The 17493-nt window shown below is 50.5% G+C and overlaps 1 protein-coding gene across 2 annotated transcripts in view; it reads right to left on the reverse strand.

Annotated features, from left to right (window-relative positions):
• Positions 1-725: 725 nt before the first annotated feature.
• The window catches only part of LOC116487924, a 50613-nt gene continuing 33845 nt past the window's right edge, over positions 726-17493 (reverse strand). The window contains exons 4-5 of one of the 2 annotated variants that reach the window (XM_032185167.1): positions 14925-14978; positions 726-3111 (exon numbers count right to left, since the gene is read on the reverse strand). In XM_032185167.1, coding sequence (XP_032041058.1) covers positions 2983-3111; positions 14925-14978 — 183 coding nt within the window. In that variant the 3' untranslated portion in view covers positions 726-2982. The remainder of the gene's footprint in view (positions 3112-14924; positions 14979-17493) is intronic. The other variant, XM_032185168.1, reaches the window with a different exon arrangement.

Here is a 17493-nt window from a genome sequence, read left to right on the forward strand (position 1 = left end):
TCCTGAGGAAAGGATGAGCTAGAGCGATGCTGCTGAGGAAAGCAGCACGAGTGCTCTGCCATGAACAAAGGGACTGCTGAGAAACTCAGGAAAGAGGTACAAGACTTAGCAAGCATAAAATCACGAGCACGAGAGCAGATGTGGAGTTACCCTCCCCCCCCCCTTTTGCTTGTGGGATGGGGATCTCCAGCAAGGTGATGTTCAATCCCTATGCAATAGGCAGGTTGCTCAAAAGCCAAAGGGACTTTTATTGGAGGGAGCACCAGTGAGGGCCAATATTCTGTACCAGGCCCAACTTCAAAGAACGGAAAGAGCATAGATTCAGATTAGATGTAAAGAAAATCTTGACCTATGAGGGCTGTTTGGCATCAGAATGGGTTGCCCAGAGAAGCTGTGGATGCCCCATCCCTGGAGGTGCTCAAGGCCAGGCTGGATGAGGCTTTGAGCAACCTGGTCTGGTAGAAGGTGTCCCTGCCCGTGGTGGGGGGTGGAATTAAGTGTCCTTAAGGTCTCTTCTGTGATTCCGGTTTATTTAAAAACAAAAATGTTTTAGAAAAGCTCTTGGTGGTATGTTTTTCGAGGCCATCCTCTTGCAGGCACAGCTTGTGATTTTGCCTGGGATTGTCTGTGCTGTGTCACAGCTTGCTCTGCTCCATCACCTCATATACCCCTGCCCGTAAGCACCCAGAAGACAGCAAACACACGCAACCCACCAGAGGTGTGAATATAGCAGCTGTTACACTTTATTTCATTATTTTTATTTTTCCTTCTGATTGAAAAAGAAGAGACAGAGAAAAGTTACAAAAGTACTAAAAGGCAACAATATTGGCAGGACATCCCATTTGCAGCCCTGGACCCCCAGGGAAGGCAGCCTGCAGCACCCATGGACCAGCAGAACACAGCTCCAGGGCCGAGCACTGCAGCAGCTCCCATTTCAGCAGCACCGAGGGAAGCACGGGGCCATGGGGGCTGCTACCTCGACTGTCTGCACAGGGAATGTGCCTCTTCAGATGGGCAGCAGGCTGTGGCTGTCCCTTCCCATGAGCATGGGGGTTCAGTTTGAGGTGGTGATGCTTCCCATCCTGCCCTGGCTAGCTCCCTCTGGCAGCAGATAAAAAGCTGAGGTGTGCCATCAAAACAAGATAAGCAGAGTCTCTACAGGAACAGGAGGAATGAGTAGAGGAATGGGCCTGTGTCAGAAGAAGGGACTATTTGCAGGGAACCACAGCACTCTGCCCAAGGCACCTCACCAGCAAACCCTGGCAGTGGCCTAGCTGCGATGGCCTGGGGACAAGGAGCAGGCAGAGCTGGGGCAGCCTCAGGACAGCCATCCCCTCACTGCCTGGCCCAGCCGCTCTGCCTGGGGAGGGAGGAGGGCAGTGGTGGGGCATTCAGGTCCCCAGGCCTTGGTGGCCTTCAGGCTTTTCCCCAGTTGTCTCAGGGAAGGGCCCAGAAAGTACCATGCATGCTGGTTCACTCTCTGGCCTCCCACTCCGAGCTAGACTGACCACTGGTCTCACCCAGAGTGCCATCAAAAACCTTCACGGTGGAACAGATTTAAAACTAAAATGGATCTAATATTACTCAGAGTTGCTCCTCTTGATCCAGACAAGTAAATTACTTGCACCCAGCCAGATACAAGCTCAAGGGGAGAATACCTAGACAAAGAGGTTACTCTCTTCACCAGGTGCTGGCAATGAAGATTCATCTGATGAAGCAAGAGGAAATGTTTTGTTCCTCTACCTCACCATGACAGAATGGTGAAGAGCTTCTCCCATTAGCTGCTGCCGCCTCATAGCACAAAGCGCCCACATGCCTCAAGGGCAGACCCCAGACAAACTCCAGTGGTAAAAAGGCCAAGCACCATCCTACCTCCTGTAGGACTGTCCATGGAGAACTGTCCCTCAGCTTCATTCAAAATCCCCTCCTGTTTCTTCCACCAACAGGTGACCACAAAACAAAGACCCCTTCCTCCCACTCCATGCTACATCTGGGAATACTCGCTCCACTGGTGCAGAAGTGGGGTCTATCTGAATTTAATAGCCAGCCTATCAGGGGAGGGGAAAACTTGCTGGACACATTTGATTTGGTTGAGTTTGGTGATGCCAGTTGCCTTCAGCATCACCACAGGTGCAGCAGAGTACTGGGACAATGGCAGGGACAAATGCTGCGTAACACAAAACAGAGACAGAGACCCAAGAGCGCACAGATCACCCCACCACTTCTCCCCGGTGATACCAAGACTGAAGGTGGGCATTCTTTTTCTGTGGATGGCTGAACATGGACCCTCCATTCTGTAATCTTATCTTAGCCCCCATTCTAGAATTTCCTCACATTTAAATCCTATTTTAGATATTACTGAGTTGCCAGCAGAGCAACTGAAACATGTAACTAGATTTTCCAGTTACCCTGTCCCATATCCCTCTCCTGGAGTCTTCTGCTCAAGAGAGCTTGAAGTGAATGCGATCATAATCTCAGAGAGAGAGCTTCTTGCTTTGCAGGCAGCCCTGTACAGCCTCTGTCTCCGATCCTGAGCTCAATTCTGACTGGGAGAAGGGTCAGGTCTACACCAAAGCATTGTAGACCTAAGTACTCTTGGAAAATTGACTGGACTGGATGTCACAACCTGATCACTCATCACAGCCACAACGTGGACCACACTAGCCCCTGAAACCCTCAGGGATATCTTCAACTACCACATCCATGCGCTTGCCTTGATGGCTGCCCTTGCAGTTTGTGACTGTCTCATTTTGCCCTTGAAAGACAAAATCTCTCCAATTACCAGTATTCGGAAGTGGCAATGGTACAAAAGCAGTCACTGCTGCAGAGCCGTATGTTTCCTGCTGCCAGAGAGACTGTATTGCAAAGATGTGTCATTGCCCCCTTCTTCCCCCACCCAACCTCCCTGGGCATCACCACAGCCCTTCTCACTGCCCGGCAGGCGGTTGGTTGATAGTTCCTGAGGTTTCTGGAGAAATTCCTTCAGTAGGCACATGACGGTTCTTCCACTGGAGCTATCGGGCTCAGAGGCTTCAAGGTGCTGAGGGAACGGAAGGCAAAGGTGGATGGATCGTACACGAAGTGGGGCGGCGGGCGGCCTCCGTTGATGCTCTGCAGGGGAATAAGAAGAGGGATGAAGTCAGTGCTCACATAAGCTGCAAGCAGTGAAGTTCTTGCTTCAAACTCTTTGTCTTGCCCCCACCTCTCTGGTACAACCATACCTCCTCATGGATTCATGGCACCTGTAGCCATCCAGGTACATGGAACAGGGTGAGGAAATCAGCAATGAATTTGGAAACCCAGAGTCCCAAAAGCATCACTGCCAGAGTGTATCATACAGAAGAGCTGAATTCAGATTCTCTTGTCTATAAAGCAGGGATCTACACTTTCAGAGCAGGGAGATAAACCAGGCCACCTCTGAACCCTCACTCTTCAGTCTTATTTTTTCAACAGCTCTCCAGTAATAATTTACAGATCACCCTTTCTCAATCCATGAAGTCCCAGACACTGAAATGCTCCAGAGGTTTGGCTCTACAGTTTAGGCTTCACCACTGTTTCTTCTCCCATCCCATTTACCACACTTCCCCTTACCTGTTTTTTTTTGTTTGTTTGTTTGTTTTTTTTGTGTGTGTGTGTGTTTCTGTTTTTTTTTTTTTGTTTGTTTGTTTGTTTTTGTTTTTTTTTTTTCTGTTTTGATGGACTTTATTTGATGCTTAAATTTTCCCACTTCCCATCCACCTGCATCCTCTCTGCTCTTTCTTTCTCCTGAAATCACACCCAGAAGCATTTGACTGGCTTTTGGGGTAAGCTCCAGTCTCTTGTGGGCAGACTTGAAATTCAGAAGCTCTAGAGCTCTTTGGGCTCTTGTAGAAATCAGCCTAAGGGCCAGATGCTCAGCACGTCTGGAAATCAGGCCTTCCCTGGGTTTTAAGTGTAGGCTAGAAGGTGACACCCAAGCCAACTCTCTGTCTCATGCCAGTTATTGTCCAGGCCTCCTGGGAGGGAATTTCCCTGAATGAGGATTGCTTACGTGTAAAGAAAAAAATAAATGAAGACAGATTCCCAGAACAGTCCTGGCTGTGAAATGGATGCACATGCAGGACCTACAGTAGCTGACATTACCTGTAAAGCCTTGGGATTGTCTGAGCCATGGTTTAATTAACAAATTCCCAAAACAAGTCAGTGAGGAATGGCTGGGAAACGCTTGGTGCAAAAAAATCCCACCCGAAGGCTCTGCAGCTTGGTTTGTACCATGGCCTCCAAAGATAACTCTCTCCCCTTCCCCTCCTGGTGTTCAGAGCATGGTCAGAGCTCATCCGAAGTGAGGAGACCAGAAATACCCATGCACTGCGTGACTGGATAGGAATGCTGCCCCCCACTAGACCTTCCTGGGACCCACAGATCCCAGAAGAAAAACGATACCAAATTAACCTTTCAACCCCATAACATACAAAATGTTTTCCATTTAGATCTCAGGAACTGTGTTTTTTTCCATAGGCAAGCAGAAGCACCAACGGGGTGACCTCCTTGCAGATGCTCTTTGGCCAGGAGAGAAGGTCCCACCGCTCTCTGGGCCAGCAGAGTACTTACTCATGCTCCTGCAGAGCTCATTCCCAACAGACAGGTGCAAGCTACTGATAAAAAAGTTCAGCAGCTCAGAAGCTCATGGAAATGCCCCACCACTCATCTCACTCCCATCACTGCTGGGAGGTGTCACTTGTTTTCATGGAGAGTGGAAAAGGTCCAGCAAGAGGAGAGCTGGCATGGGCTTGGGTGTTACCTCCCTGTTGCCTTTTCCACTCCCTTTCTAGCAAGATCCACAGCATCTCCTCACCCAGCTTGCACTAAGGGGCTGTTTCTCAAATAATTAGGCTTTTTAGGAGCAATCACCAACTCTGCTGTTTCCTCTAAGACAGAGGCACTTCCAAGTCAGGTCTTTCAGACAGCTGCAACCACGTATCAGCACGGCACACTGATGTTTGGGTACCACCTGCCTCTGTCCTGGATGGGTTTTCACTTGTCATCATAGGACAGGTGCACACAGCTTTTCCTGGATAGCTGCCCAAACAGTCCAGCTCACCCAAACACTCACACCAGAAGAAAGCTTCCAAGCCTAGCCTTGTGTGCAGGAGGATCTGGGAGCCTCTACGTCCAGGATTTTGGTCACAGCTCAGCCCCAGGGGGCAGCCTTCGTGTCAGAAAGGGCTTCTAAAAAGCCAGCATGGGCAGCATGTTCCTGCCTGGTTGGTCCCTCCTCTGCAAATTGAGATGGGCGTTTGAGAATGGAAAATGCCAACATGGTGCTTGGCATCAGCCGTGCCCGGAGTTTCAGCCAGCAAATCATGCCCTGCTACAGCCCCCTGACACCTTGGCCAGCAACATAAGAAACAAGAGAGGCAGATTTAAGGGCCTTTCCTCAATAGCCACCTGCTGTGGGGTTATATATGGTGTGTGATCTGGCAAGCCCCAGAGCTGTGGGGTAACGTAGCAACCCCTATTCAAAGCTAAGGGGCAGAATAAATCAGCACATTTGTCCTTCTGCAGAGCAGAGAAGGTCCCCTGCCAGTGCCAAGAGGGAGCGGGAACAAAGATCCTGGCAGTCCCCTCCATTTTGAAATGCCAGACGGGATTAGGGAAGGCAGCTGAAATCAGTTCATTTCTGGCGGACGGCAGATGGAAGAGAGGCTGGGGAGAGACGGCTCCAGAGAACAGACGAGAATTGTCCACAGACCTCACCAGGCTCTGGGCAGGAAGGAGCCGTGGGGCTGCAATCTGGGCCTTCTGGGGGCAAAAAGCCTCCCTAGGGCACCGTGAGGAACCTGCTCCACTAGTGATGACAGGGCACCTCCTCTGCTAGGGACCTTGCACGAAACAGCCCCGCTCTTCCCACAGGACTGCGTGTTTTCTCTGGAGCTTGTACCCTGCTCTAGGGATGACCAGGCCTGATCTGGCTTAGCCCACGACACCATTTGGGATCACAGCATGTGGTGGTCTGGCCCCACTGAGCAGTGCGAGGCAAAGCCCTGTAGGTCTGTTCCCAGAACGAGGAGAGAGATGGGGCCAGCTGCCAGAGCGGGGAACACGTCCCTCCCGGCCCGCTGCTTGGGCCAGATGCCTCCCAGCCAGCCTGCCCTTCCCTTTGGGCACCCAGCGCCAGCCTGTGACACCGGGGATGTCACTCCTTCTCCAGAAGGCTGTTTGAGTCACCCCTGCTGCAGCAGGCCCTGGGGAGCTTGCCACAGCCCTGCCTGACAGCCCCTGCTGAGCAAGCCCAGGCCGGCTCCTGCGGAGGCTCCTCAACACTTCAGCCGGCTGCCTTCACTCCGATGGCATCCAGGCAGCCGGGCAGCCGGCACCAAACGGAGCCTAATATGGGCCCCGCGCTAACGGCAATCATTAACCAGAGCCCTCCGTTTGTTAAGCAATGTATTTACACAGCTGGAGAACAGCCCGAGATACAGCCACGCAGCTGCTGGCAGGAAGGCACCCATGCCTGGGTGCCCCGTCACACACAGCCCTGTGTGCATGCTCACCTGCTCTCACACACCTCGTTTCGCCCCTGGTACACCTGCAACTCTTCCTTACTCCTCCAGGCACGTACCCACTTCTTCCTGACTCAAAACTACAAAGCAGCTGTCCCCCCTCACGTGGACCTTGTCCGCTCGTACCTCAGCTCGAGCCAAGGAGGGCCCTCAACTTCCAAACCTGTACTGTAGCGACCGACTGTACTACCACCATTAAATACAGCTGGTAAACCAGCAACCCGGCTTAAAATATCTCAAACATATCAATATAAAGCGCAGCTAGAGATGGTCCGGGCTGTGACTGGATGCAGGTGCCCCAGAGAAGAAGGGTGAGACTAGACAACACAGAAGAGATGCAGGACTTCAGTCCTATTAGCAGCCCTCAGAAAGCCAAAGACATGGGCAACTGCTGCATAAACCACCTGGGACACAACTGTACCTTCTGGCAGGGAAGAAGTACACAGGAAGAAGATAAACAGGTGAAGGGTAAATTACTAACACAAAAGCCCACTGCTCCTAGAAACCCCTCCCTTGCCCCTATGAAGTCTAGGAAAATATCCAAAACACTGATTGTGAAATAACTTAATTTTGGACTCATAATTCCACAGAAACGTGGTTCTCTTCTCTGGACAAAGCAAAGGCAAGCGTGGCTCCAAGCACACTTTCAGATGTGGGAATTACAATCCCCAAAGGAAGGGGAAAAATGAAGTTACCTAACACAACAATGTCCTAGAAGGGAGTGGTGTGCTAGGGGTGATACGAAACACAGATCTGCTTAATACTCTTTGCTTCTCTTTCATAAGAGCTGCAGGATCCTGGCGGGACTCAAAATCAGAGCAGCGTGTGCGCTCTGCCAACCTGTTCCCTACTCAGGGCCAAGCCAGCACAGGAGTCCCTTCTCTGCTTCCTGTCTTCCAGCGGTGGACACCTCTCAGCAGTGGGTGAACGATCCCTTTGCAGCCCGTAGACTCACTTGTTAAGAAGTCCTTTGGGATGAAAGGCAGCATGTAATTGCAAGTTGTAAAGGCGCATCCGATTCCCACCACCACCCCGTGTGGAAAGGAATAAATCCCCAGAGGAGCCTTGGCAGAGACAGGCGCCTGCCCGCAATGCTGCCCGGCTGGGGCACAGCCGCCCTGCTAACAGCTGAACGAGCCACGGCAGAGCCCTGAGAGGTGCAGTGCTTTTAATTCCACCTCATTCTCCTGCCTTTCACCCATGCCACGTTGTTAGGAGAGAAATTGGTGACTCTGCAGCTTTGATGTGTGAAACCAGCAGCTGCAAGCAGGGGATGGGGACCCCCGAGCCACACCTCTAATCCTGGACACAGTCCCAAGCAGCAGCTTCTCATCACCTGTGCCGCAGTTTCTCCTGCATAAAGCAGGAGTACAACACGTAAACCACACTCAGGCAGCCAGGATGAATAACACCTCTGTGCTTTGCGACCTCCTGATGAGAAGTAATTTCCTTTCAATGAGAGTCTGGCTTCAGGCACTTTTCAGGACAGTCATTGATGAGCAGGACCAGCTCCACCCGTGGAACAGCAATTCACATCTAGCTGCTTCTTCATTAACTCCTGTTGGCCTCTGACAATTTATTCCAGTCACAAACCTGGAACAGCTCAAGAAATAACTTTCTGAAGGCAAGCCCCTTCCCTCTCAAAGGTCTCTCCATCACCACCACGTCCATGTGCGGTTTAACTTCAGGGAACAGCCAGATGGACCATGACAGTTTAGGACCACTCTTCTCCTTTTTCTTCTAAGAAAAACATCAACTCCAGCTGCTGTTCTAACGAGGAAGAGCAAAACTTTGCAGTTAGCCCTGTTTTTCTCTTTTCTCCATGAGCCTTCCCTACGAGGCCTGTCACCTCCACCAGCGCGAGGCTGCCCGACACCTACATCCTTCTGCGCAACCACGCCGCAGAGACCAGCTCAGCAGTTTACAAACACCTCGCTGTTCCTCTTACAAGGGAAGGAAAAAAAAAATCCATCCAACATTTGCAAATGCGTGCACGAGAGTTGTCAGATGGCAACTACCAGACTTCAAGAGGTGCCACCAGGCAGACAACACTGAATTTTTCTGGGAGGCACTTCAAAGGGCTGGGCAAACGCTTGCTGGTCACTTGCCCAAGAGCAGGAACGGGCCAGCTCCAGCTCCAAGCCCTTGCTGGCACCGGTGTAACAAGCCTTTCTTCTCCTCCCTCACACATCTCTGAGATGTGTCTTTGAGAAAGCTGCCTGCAAGCTTTGACTTTGCCTGCCTGACAACCTGACGCATGGAGGGTGTGCGATGAAAAGGCACAGACGGGTCATTCAGAGGGTTTTTCAGTTTGGGAACTCACCACCCCAAGGTCCCAGAGAAGATGCTAGTCTGAAGGCCACACGAATCCCTTGGGTACAAGTGAACGAACCCCAGCTTCCCCTCTCTTCCTGGTGGGGCAAGAGCATCCTCCCTGCCTCCAGAGCGACGGCAGCAGCCTGCCCTCATCATCCTCCTCGTTTTGGGCCAGGAGCCCCAGGCATGGTTCCTCTCTTGAGGCCAGCACGTGGTGCCTACCTGAGCACGTGCTGCTCCCCATGTGAGCCTGGGGACATCCTCTTCCCTGCGGCCAGGCAGGCTGGCACAGAGCAGAGCTCTGCTTTCAACTTAAAGGGAGCCCAAATTAACGCTGCAAAATGAGTATTAATTATCCTGGCACGAGCAGGCTGCGAACACATGCTGCCGCAGCGCGCTTGCCTCTGGACAAACCGCTCCAGCCGTGGAAGCCAAGCACAGGAAGCGGGCGTATTATGGGAGAGGTGTGTGGGAAAGGATTGCAGCGCTGGGGACTGGGATCGGGAACGGGTGCCAGGTTCCCACAGCCATGTGAACAAAGGGGAGCAGCGGGCCTGGATGCAGCGGTGAAAGACGTGCCCAAGCGACCATCCTGGGCCTGAAGCTCCGCCAGAAAAAGGAGAGGCAGGGCCACTGCGACCATCTGCTGTCCCCTGCCTTCCTCTCTCAGCTCCATCACGCAGGTGTAACCCCAACGCCTCCAAACCCAGCTCTCTCTCAACCCCACAACCCATTTCCTGGCCACGTTCCCTAGCCCCTGAACCACAGCACAGCCACCACAGACACACGAGGCTGCCCCAAGAGCAGCGTGTCTCCAGGCTGCACCTCCGTCCTCACCTCCTTTCCACCTCCCCCTGTGCCTGCTCCTAAACCAGACCCACCCAAGCCAGGGGCTGAGCTGAAATCAGGATCTCAGCATCCTGATTCACGAGCCACTCACTACTTTCCCAGTGCTATGTGGATTGCACAGCTCTGGGTTATTCCACAGCATCTCCTCTGCAAGCACTTACATGATTTAATGGGTGCAAGGGCATCCATGGCAGGAATTTATGAAAAGCAGGCAGCAATAAACATTCTTTTCTTTAATGGAGCAAAGGAAAGAGACATGAAAGTTCCTCCTCAAACTGCTACGGACAGGCTGGAGGCTGGTTAGCCTTTGCTATGAGACCCAATAAAGGCAGTGCTAAATAAAACAGTGTCTGGAGCCAGATATTTGGGTTAGTTTTTAAACAGACGGAGGCATCCCATCCTTCCCCGCACTGAGAAAACTCTGGACAAAGTCTTTTTGTCAGGAAGTATTCGCATCAGGGCCTGGGGTTCTCCAGGCCTTGCCATCGCTGCACAGAGATCTTCAGCAGGCAGCTGGGTGGCTTGGCTGGAAGGAGCACGGGGGTAGCTGGTTTCACCAACTGGCCAGAGGACATTCATGCCCTCGGTTAGCAGAGGATCTTCTCCAGTTTGCTCAGCAGAGATGAGCAATCTTTTTTTTTTTTTTTTTTTTTGTCTCCAACAGGAGACAAAAGGCTGCCTAGGTATCTGGAGTGCTAAAATCCCCACAGGGGGACAGTGCCCAGCACATAAGCCAAGGATGTGACTCAGAAGGTGAGTCCTTCGGCTTCTAAAGGGCAGGTTCTGGGTTCGGCACTCAGTCACATACTGAACACAAGCAGGAGGGTTGGACAAACCGACAGGAAGCTGCAGTTTGGGATCTCTGCTCCCTGAGATATCGGAACTGTTTAGACTGCATGGTATGGAGAAGGACAGAGCTCCAGGAATGGGGGCTGAAGATCAAAGCTGAAACCTCAGCCTTCCTCACACCCTCTTAAAACAAGTCACAATCTTTGCTGGTTTCTCAGTTTAACCCGCTCTGAAATTGCAATCATGATATTTATCTGCCTCTGGGATGTTATATTTAGCCATGCTTGCGAAGCACCTTGGGAGCCTGCAATGGAAGGGGCAATATACATGTATGTATGGCTAAACACACACAAAGAGTCTTCTGACCTCTTGTGAAACCTTTACTGCTTCCTGTGCAGCCTGAACCAGAGGTCTGCACCAATATTACTGTCACCTAGCACGCCTTGCATTCGTGAACAGCTCAGCCAAAACAACTCAGGCCAGCGTATCTCCTGCTCAGCTCCAAGCTGAAAAGGTCCCTTGTTTCAGGGGAAGAAAACCCAGCATGTTTCTGCAGTGGTCTTTTAGGATACAGATGTGAGAGATAAGAGATGGGGAAGTCATTCCAGGGATCTGGCCCATGTCCAAGCCGAGGGTGTTCTCAAGCACCAATATGATCAAGGCAAGAGCACAGGAGGTTTATGTTCCGATTTAAAATTATTTTTTATTTTTTTACATAGCAGAAAACACCTCTCTGATCGGGCAGGTTATCAGATTGGCCTTGAAATCCTTACTCTCTTTCTGCATGTCGCAACAAGAGCTCTCAAGACTCCCAGGGGCTCACCAATTGTGTCTTCTACCCACTTAGTGCTCCTGAGATAAGCTCCATCAGTCACATTTAGAGACTGCAAGCAGGAGTTTGTGAAGGAGGAACAAGACAGGGGACCGAATTGCAAAGCCTCTTGGGGTAGAGGCTCTGGACAACTGAAGGCCTGTGGTATTATGGACAGACTCTGGAATTACAGATAGGTTATGGAGGCCAACCCCTCACCTTGCACTGAGGCGTGCTGTGCCACGTGCACCCGTTCTGCACAGATCCATACTTCATACGCACGCTGTCACCTCTGATTTGTCTCTGTGTGCCTGCCCAGAGGGCCTCGTTCTCCTGATCCATTATCCTTCACTGGGGGCGGGCAGGCAGAGGGACAGGAGGGAGATTTCTTTTAACACTATTTTTTCCTCACTTACAGGCCCTGCCCTCTCAAAGCTGTTATTCCCCCAAAATGTTTCAAACATGACTGAGCAGCCGCACATTTGGGAGGTTTATTAATGTCTGAATCCCTCTAGGTTCAGAGACTTGTCACATCGCTGCCTCATCATCCCATGTAAGAAGAAGAACCGCTGAGCGAGTGGAAAGGCTGCAGCCTAACACCATCTGAGCTGGCCCCCAGGAAGCTTAAGCACAGGGGACAATGACAAGGTGGCATCTTAGCATTCAAACAGCACATGGAAAAGCAAAGGCCAGCCTGGGCCACCTGCTCCAGAAAGGCTTTCCAGGAGCGTGATCACTTCCAAGGGATGAAACTGTGTCAATGCCCGAGGGCACAGACAGGGCTCCTCCATCTGACACTCATCTGGGAGGCTCTTCCAGAAGAAGAGGGCAGAACAGCATGGCTGGGATGATGCAGGAGAGAGCATCACCTTGGGTCCTGACACGCCAGCAAAGCCCCAAGATGTCAAGGCAATAAAAATATCAATCAGATGAGGGTATTTTTTACAAGCGTATGTTATCTCACAACCACAGGAGACACTGTCCTCACCAAGAATAGCATGAAAACGCTTCACTGACATTACTGAGCTAAGCATGTCTGCTGGCTGGCAGGTCACTGCCACCATCACCCTCACACTGGAGGTAAAAACAAGGCATGCAGGGTGCATACATAATCCCTTCTTTCCTCCTTCCTCAGCAGCAGAACCATGGGAAGAAAGCAAGGATCTCCGATTCACAGCCCTTGCAAAAACACCTTAGGCAGCACTGCTTCTCTGCCTGCCCTTCAGATTGGTTTATTTGCTGCATCTCCACAGTTCTACTCTGTCTGGAGGTCACTGCCCATCTCAGATCAGTGAGAGGCTGGATGCTCTTTACCTGTACTGAAACAAGAGCACTTGTACATCAGGGCTTCCCTGGGCTACACAACACAAGCAGGCCTCTCACCTGGCCTCCTGCTACCATCCTCTGCAAGAGGCCACAGTCAGGAGGGCCTCAGAAGAACCCTCCCGAGTGTACCAAGGTCCCTGGTGTGCTCACAGTTTCTGAGTTTCAGAGGTCTGGGCAAAAAGCCAGAAATCACAGAATGGCTGAGGTTGGCAGGTGCCCGTGGAGCAGGCTCTAGTCCAAAGCTCCCGCCCAGAGCAGGGTCGGCTGCAGGATGTTGCCCAAGCCTCTGCCCAGGCATGTTCTGAGTATCTCCAAGGACAGAGACTCCACAAGTTCTCCAGGCAACCTGAATTTCCTGTGTTTCAGTTTGTGCCCATTACCCCTTGTCCTGTCCCGGGGCACCACTGTGAAGGAAAGCCATGCCAAGCCTGGATTGAGGTTTCCCTTTGTGTGCGAGCACAGCGTCACCCTTCAGAGGTACCGACCTCCCTCAGCTGCTTCCAGAGCTGAGGCATGATACTCAGCCAGGGGCCTGCTGCCTCCTCTCTGAGCTGCGTACACAAAAGTTCCCACAATCGCCTGAAAAATGGAAGCACAAACACTCCTCTACGTCTGCCACCAGGCCAGAGGCTGACATACCACACGCTGTCGGCATGGAAACTGCACGAGCGCCTCAGGTAGCGCTGTCCCAGCTGGGCAGGGCTGGCCAGAGACCCGCAGACGCCACGCCATCTGTCAGAAAGGTGTCCTCTCCGTTCCTGCTGTTTATTTTAGTGTGAGCTGAGGCGAGCTCAGCAGAGAGCGAAGGGATAATTCTGTCTCTCAGCTTCTCCAGGGGTTCTCAAAGCCGCAGTAATGAGCTTGGGCCCTGGGGAATCACCTCACCACAGTGCCCCAGTCCAGGGACACCCAGGCAGAACCAAAAAAGAAAAAGGAAAGCACATGGGGCAGGGGTAAGAAGAATGTGATAAACACATTGGACTAGAACGGGATTAGACTGCCGATAGGTCTGAAGGACAGGCACCATCTGGGGAATGCTCACAAGGGAGACAGCTCCACTGAAAACAACGGAGGCAGGAGCACAAGAGGATACAAAACAGGTCAGGATTTGTCATGCAGTCAGAAGGATCAGGTCACAGTGGGGCTGCTGGAAGTCATGAAGTGCTATGGTAGAAGGTACACAAGGAGTCCAAGACATACCATCCAGCTCTGCTCCTGCTCTAGCCAGCCCTACCTGCTCCTCGGCCTCTCAAATAACCAAAGGCACCCCCAAAACTGTGGTGGGCAAGGGCACCCCCCAGCTGCATACATACACACGCTAGCACTTCTGGGTACACCAAGGCATCATCAGCCCCATTTCCTGACAGGCAAAGTGTAAACCCTGAGGGATCCCATTCCGCCATTCACCCCTCTTTAAGACATCGTTGCTGGCTATAATTAGTGCAGCAGTTTTATCACAAAGGATATCTGTTTTCTTCCCCCTGAGCTGGTTTTGCCTGCATATCACAAATATGTGGAGGATCACGAGGGGCTCAGGAGACTGAGGCACTTGTTTTGGCTGCAATGCGCAAGGTCATACACGCTTCTCCTGCAGTGCCATACAGTGTTGACTGAAAGATATCCAAGGTACCCACACAGGAGATGGGTGGTTGAAAAGTCAGGGATGGGGTACTAGACACGAAGACTCGGAGGTGCAGACAGCACGAAGTACAAGCAGGAGAGTGGGAACAAACCTAGACCAGCTACATGTGTGTGCAGTCAACAATGCAAGATGCTCAGACACTGCACTGCCACCCCAGCTGCAAAGCCATCCAAGCAATCTAGCACTCTCATCACCCAGTCCCACATCCCATACCCCTCTGCAGACACCAGCACAGCACACTACTGCTGTCCCTGACCAGAGCTGTCTACCACCAATGACACTCACTCTTCCCAAACACCACTTGCTACCCCAGATCAGCACATTCGGTCAAGAAGGATCCAAACGACACAGGACAGCGATGCATAGCAATATGAGTTCATCACAGGAGACGTAGAGTTTTGCTCCAAGGAAGCTTTGAACCCATGGCCTCCAAAATGGAAAATGCCTCTGTACGATTAGCTTCATCAGCACTCAACCTGAATTGCTACTACAGTCTATATACTCCGGATCAGCAACTTCTGTTATGCAACTGATCAAGCCAAAGGAAACCTCCAGAAATAAACTTGCAGGTGTAGATGTTTGAAGACAATCACCACATTCAGATATTTGTGGAAAGATGAAGGAAGTGCACCAGTAAAGGGCAACTTACACGAATTTTAATTACTCTAGTCTTCGTTCCACAATTCTTCTTGAGCAGCATCTTCTGAAAGAGAATTAGAATCCAGGGATTAGTAGCAGTAGCATGAGGGAACAGAAGGAGAGAGATTGTAGGGAGTCTCTTTTCATCAATATTTAATTATCGAACAAGATGGATGGATGGATGGTTAAGTGAGATATGAAAGACAGGACTAAGAACTACCAGAAGTGGCCATCAGGCAATCAGCCGAATCTGAGATTCTCTCGCCCAGCCTAGACAGAGTCCCTTAGCAGTGGCTGACACCCCAGGTTTCAAAAGGAAGTACAAGGAATGCCAAAGAGGAGGAAATGAAACAACTGCCTGAAAGGAATTTTCTTCCTAACTTCTGTCAGTTGGTGGTTAGACTCTGCCCTGAAGCAGGTGAATTCATCTTCCTTTTATGAAGAAAAAAATAGCCTATTTAATGCAAGTGTGGATGTTCCCATTATTTAAGTTACTTTCGTTATGTTTATTTCAAATTAGAAAAGAAGTAAAAAGCACCTGCCCACAGCCCTAAAACCCTTTGCTATAAACTGTAAGAACCATTAAAGTCATCATAAGGTATGAACCACACCATTCAGCCACCAGGACATACTTGAAACAGTAATTACTTCAGTGTAACTACAGAAATACATGGGTGAGTTGCAGCCCTATCCCAGTTCTGAGGCAGGGCTCTGAAAGTTGGCAAGTGAATAAAATCATTCTTTCCCCTCAAAAAAAAATCCCAAAAAACACTCCAAGTGGAAAAACAAGGCTTGAAGAGAAAACACATTCTCCATTAAAAGTACCTAATTTTTTACACTGAAAACCTTGGTGAGGGGGACATGACAGGAAGAAATTTCTCCAGCAGTTTTTCAAAGAAATAATAGATTTTCCTAGCTCCTGACTGTTTTCTACACTTTCCACTTGGAAAGCTGTGTAAAGGGTGGGAAAACACTTCTCCCTCCACACACACACACTTTAACAAAGCAACTGAAGTGTTTTTCAGATGACATTCTTATGACAGAAGACCTGTGGAAAAACGTCCCACCACCCTCCTAACATGAACAGTACATAGCGAGATCTTCCTATTTCCTTGCTTCTTTTGTTTGTAGTCTTGTTGCTTTTTCCAATAAAAGGACAAGATAAAAGCAAGAATAAAAGACTCAAAACACTTTTTTAAAAAATAATACACTTATAGCATCCCCCCCCCCCCCAAAAAAAAACAGAACCAATGAACAACTGAAGACAGTTCTCAGGTGAAATATATTATTTTTTTCCAGTAGAATGTACTTGCGCAGTGGGAATCCCACTCCTCCAACATCTTCTGTCATTCTGTGCTCCACAAACGCATTTTTACAGTGCTAATCCACACAGCCACCCAAAATTTGGAAAGGGGACTGGAAACCCACACACTTTTTCTACATGCACTAGCCTCTCTGATCCAAAATCCATCCCTCAGCATGCTTACAGCATGCATGTGTGTCTGGAAAAAAGACAGACACTGCAGCACATCTTGAAACTTGTAAATGGGTACTTTGGGGTCTGACAAAAATGCAATTCATTGTCCAAGCACGCATGGGGATGAAGAGAGGTGCTGTAAGGATTGTGAGATTTTTCTTTTAATCCTTCTGCAGGTGAAACCCAATGCTGCCTTTTGTTATTCATCAAGGGACTCAATCATGGCCACAGCTGATGCCTCTGCCCCTAGGTCTGCGCTGGAAGCACAGGCTGCCCTGTCAGCACAGCCCAAGGCGTCTTACCTGAAAATACACCACCAAGTCTTTGCACAAACCAGGCAGGAGGAGACACAGGGAACTGCTGGGCTGAACTGACCCAAGCCTGTGCTGTCCAGCTGAGCAAGTAATTCTCTGAGAAGTCCTATAAAAACACAGGGCTCCATTCCCAGCCATGCTGCAAGGCAGTTACTGGGAGGCTGGTATTTACCGGGAGGTTACTGCCTTTTTAAAGTCCCCCTGCAACCACTCAGTGAGAAGACCGAGGAGCACGAAGAATCTGGCGGGGCTGACAAACTACAGGGAGCTGGGAAAGGTAATATGAAGAGTTGTGAGGTCTTGAAAAAGTTTTGGTCTCTCTGTAAGCTTTTCTTCTAAACTGGCTGAACCCCGATGGACTGAGGAGCAAAGCTGTGACACTGCATGCCACAAGGCCTCAGCAGCACCACAGGATCCCCTGCCCAAAGAGGAGAAGCACACACCTCCCAGTCCAACCCCCACCACAGTCCCATCCACAGATCCCCTGAGGACTCCATCAGGGTGCCACAAAACAGTTTCCCAACTACAAATTAGCAGAGGCAGCAAGACCTTCAGTGTGTACACCCTGGCCTCCTATTAAGACAAATAAGGAGGAACAACAGAGACAGCAATTACAGCTGTGCAGCTACCTTTAGAGAAGGTGACAAAGACTGACTGAAAAGTTTGAAGTAGCCGTGGGTGGATGACAAGCTGCCAGACTCCACCAGGAGGAACTCAAGTGCTCAGCTGTATCCTAAGATCTCTATGCTTCTGGCAAAAAATGGAGGTACCCTTTTTGCTGATGCTGT

Source organism: Aythya fuligula, chromosome 3 (assembly GCF_009819795.1).
Source record: "Aythya fuligula isolate bAytFul2 chromosome 3, bAytFul2.pri, whole genome shotgun sequence".
Lineage (NCBI taxonomy): Eukaryota > Metazoa > Chordata > Aves > Anseriformes > Anatidae > Aythya > Aythya fuligula.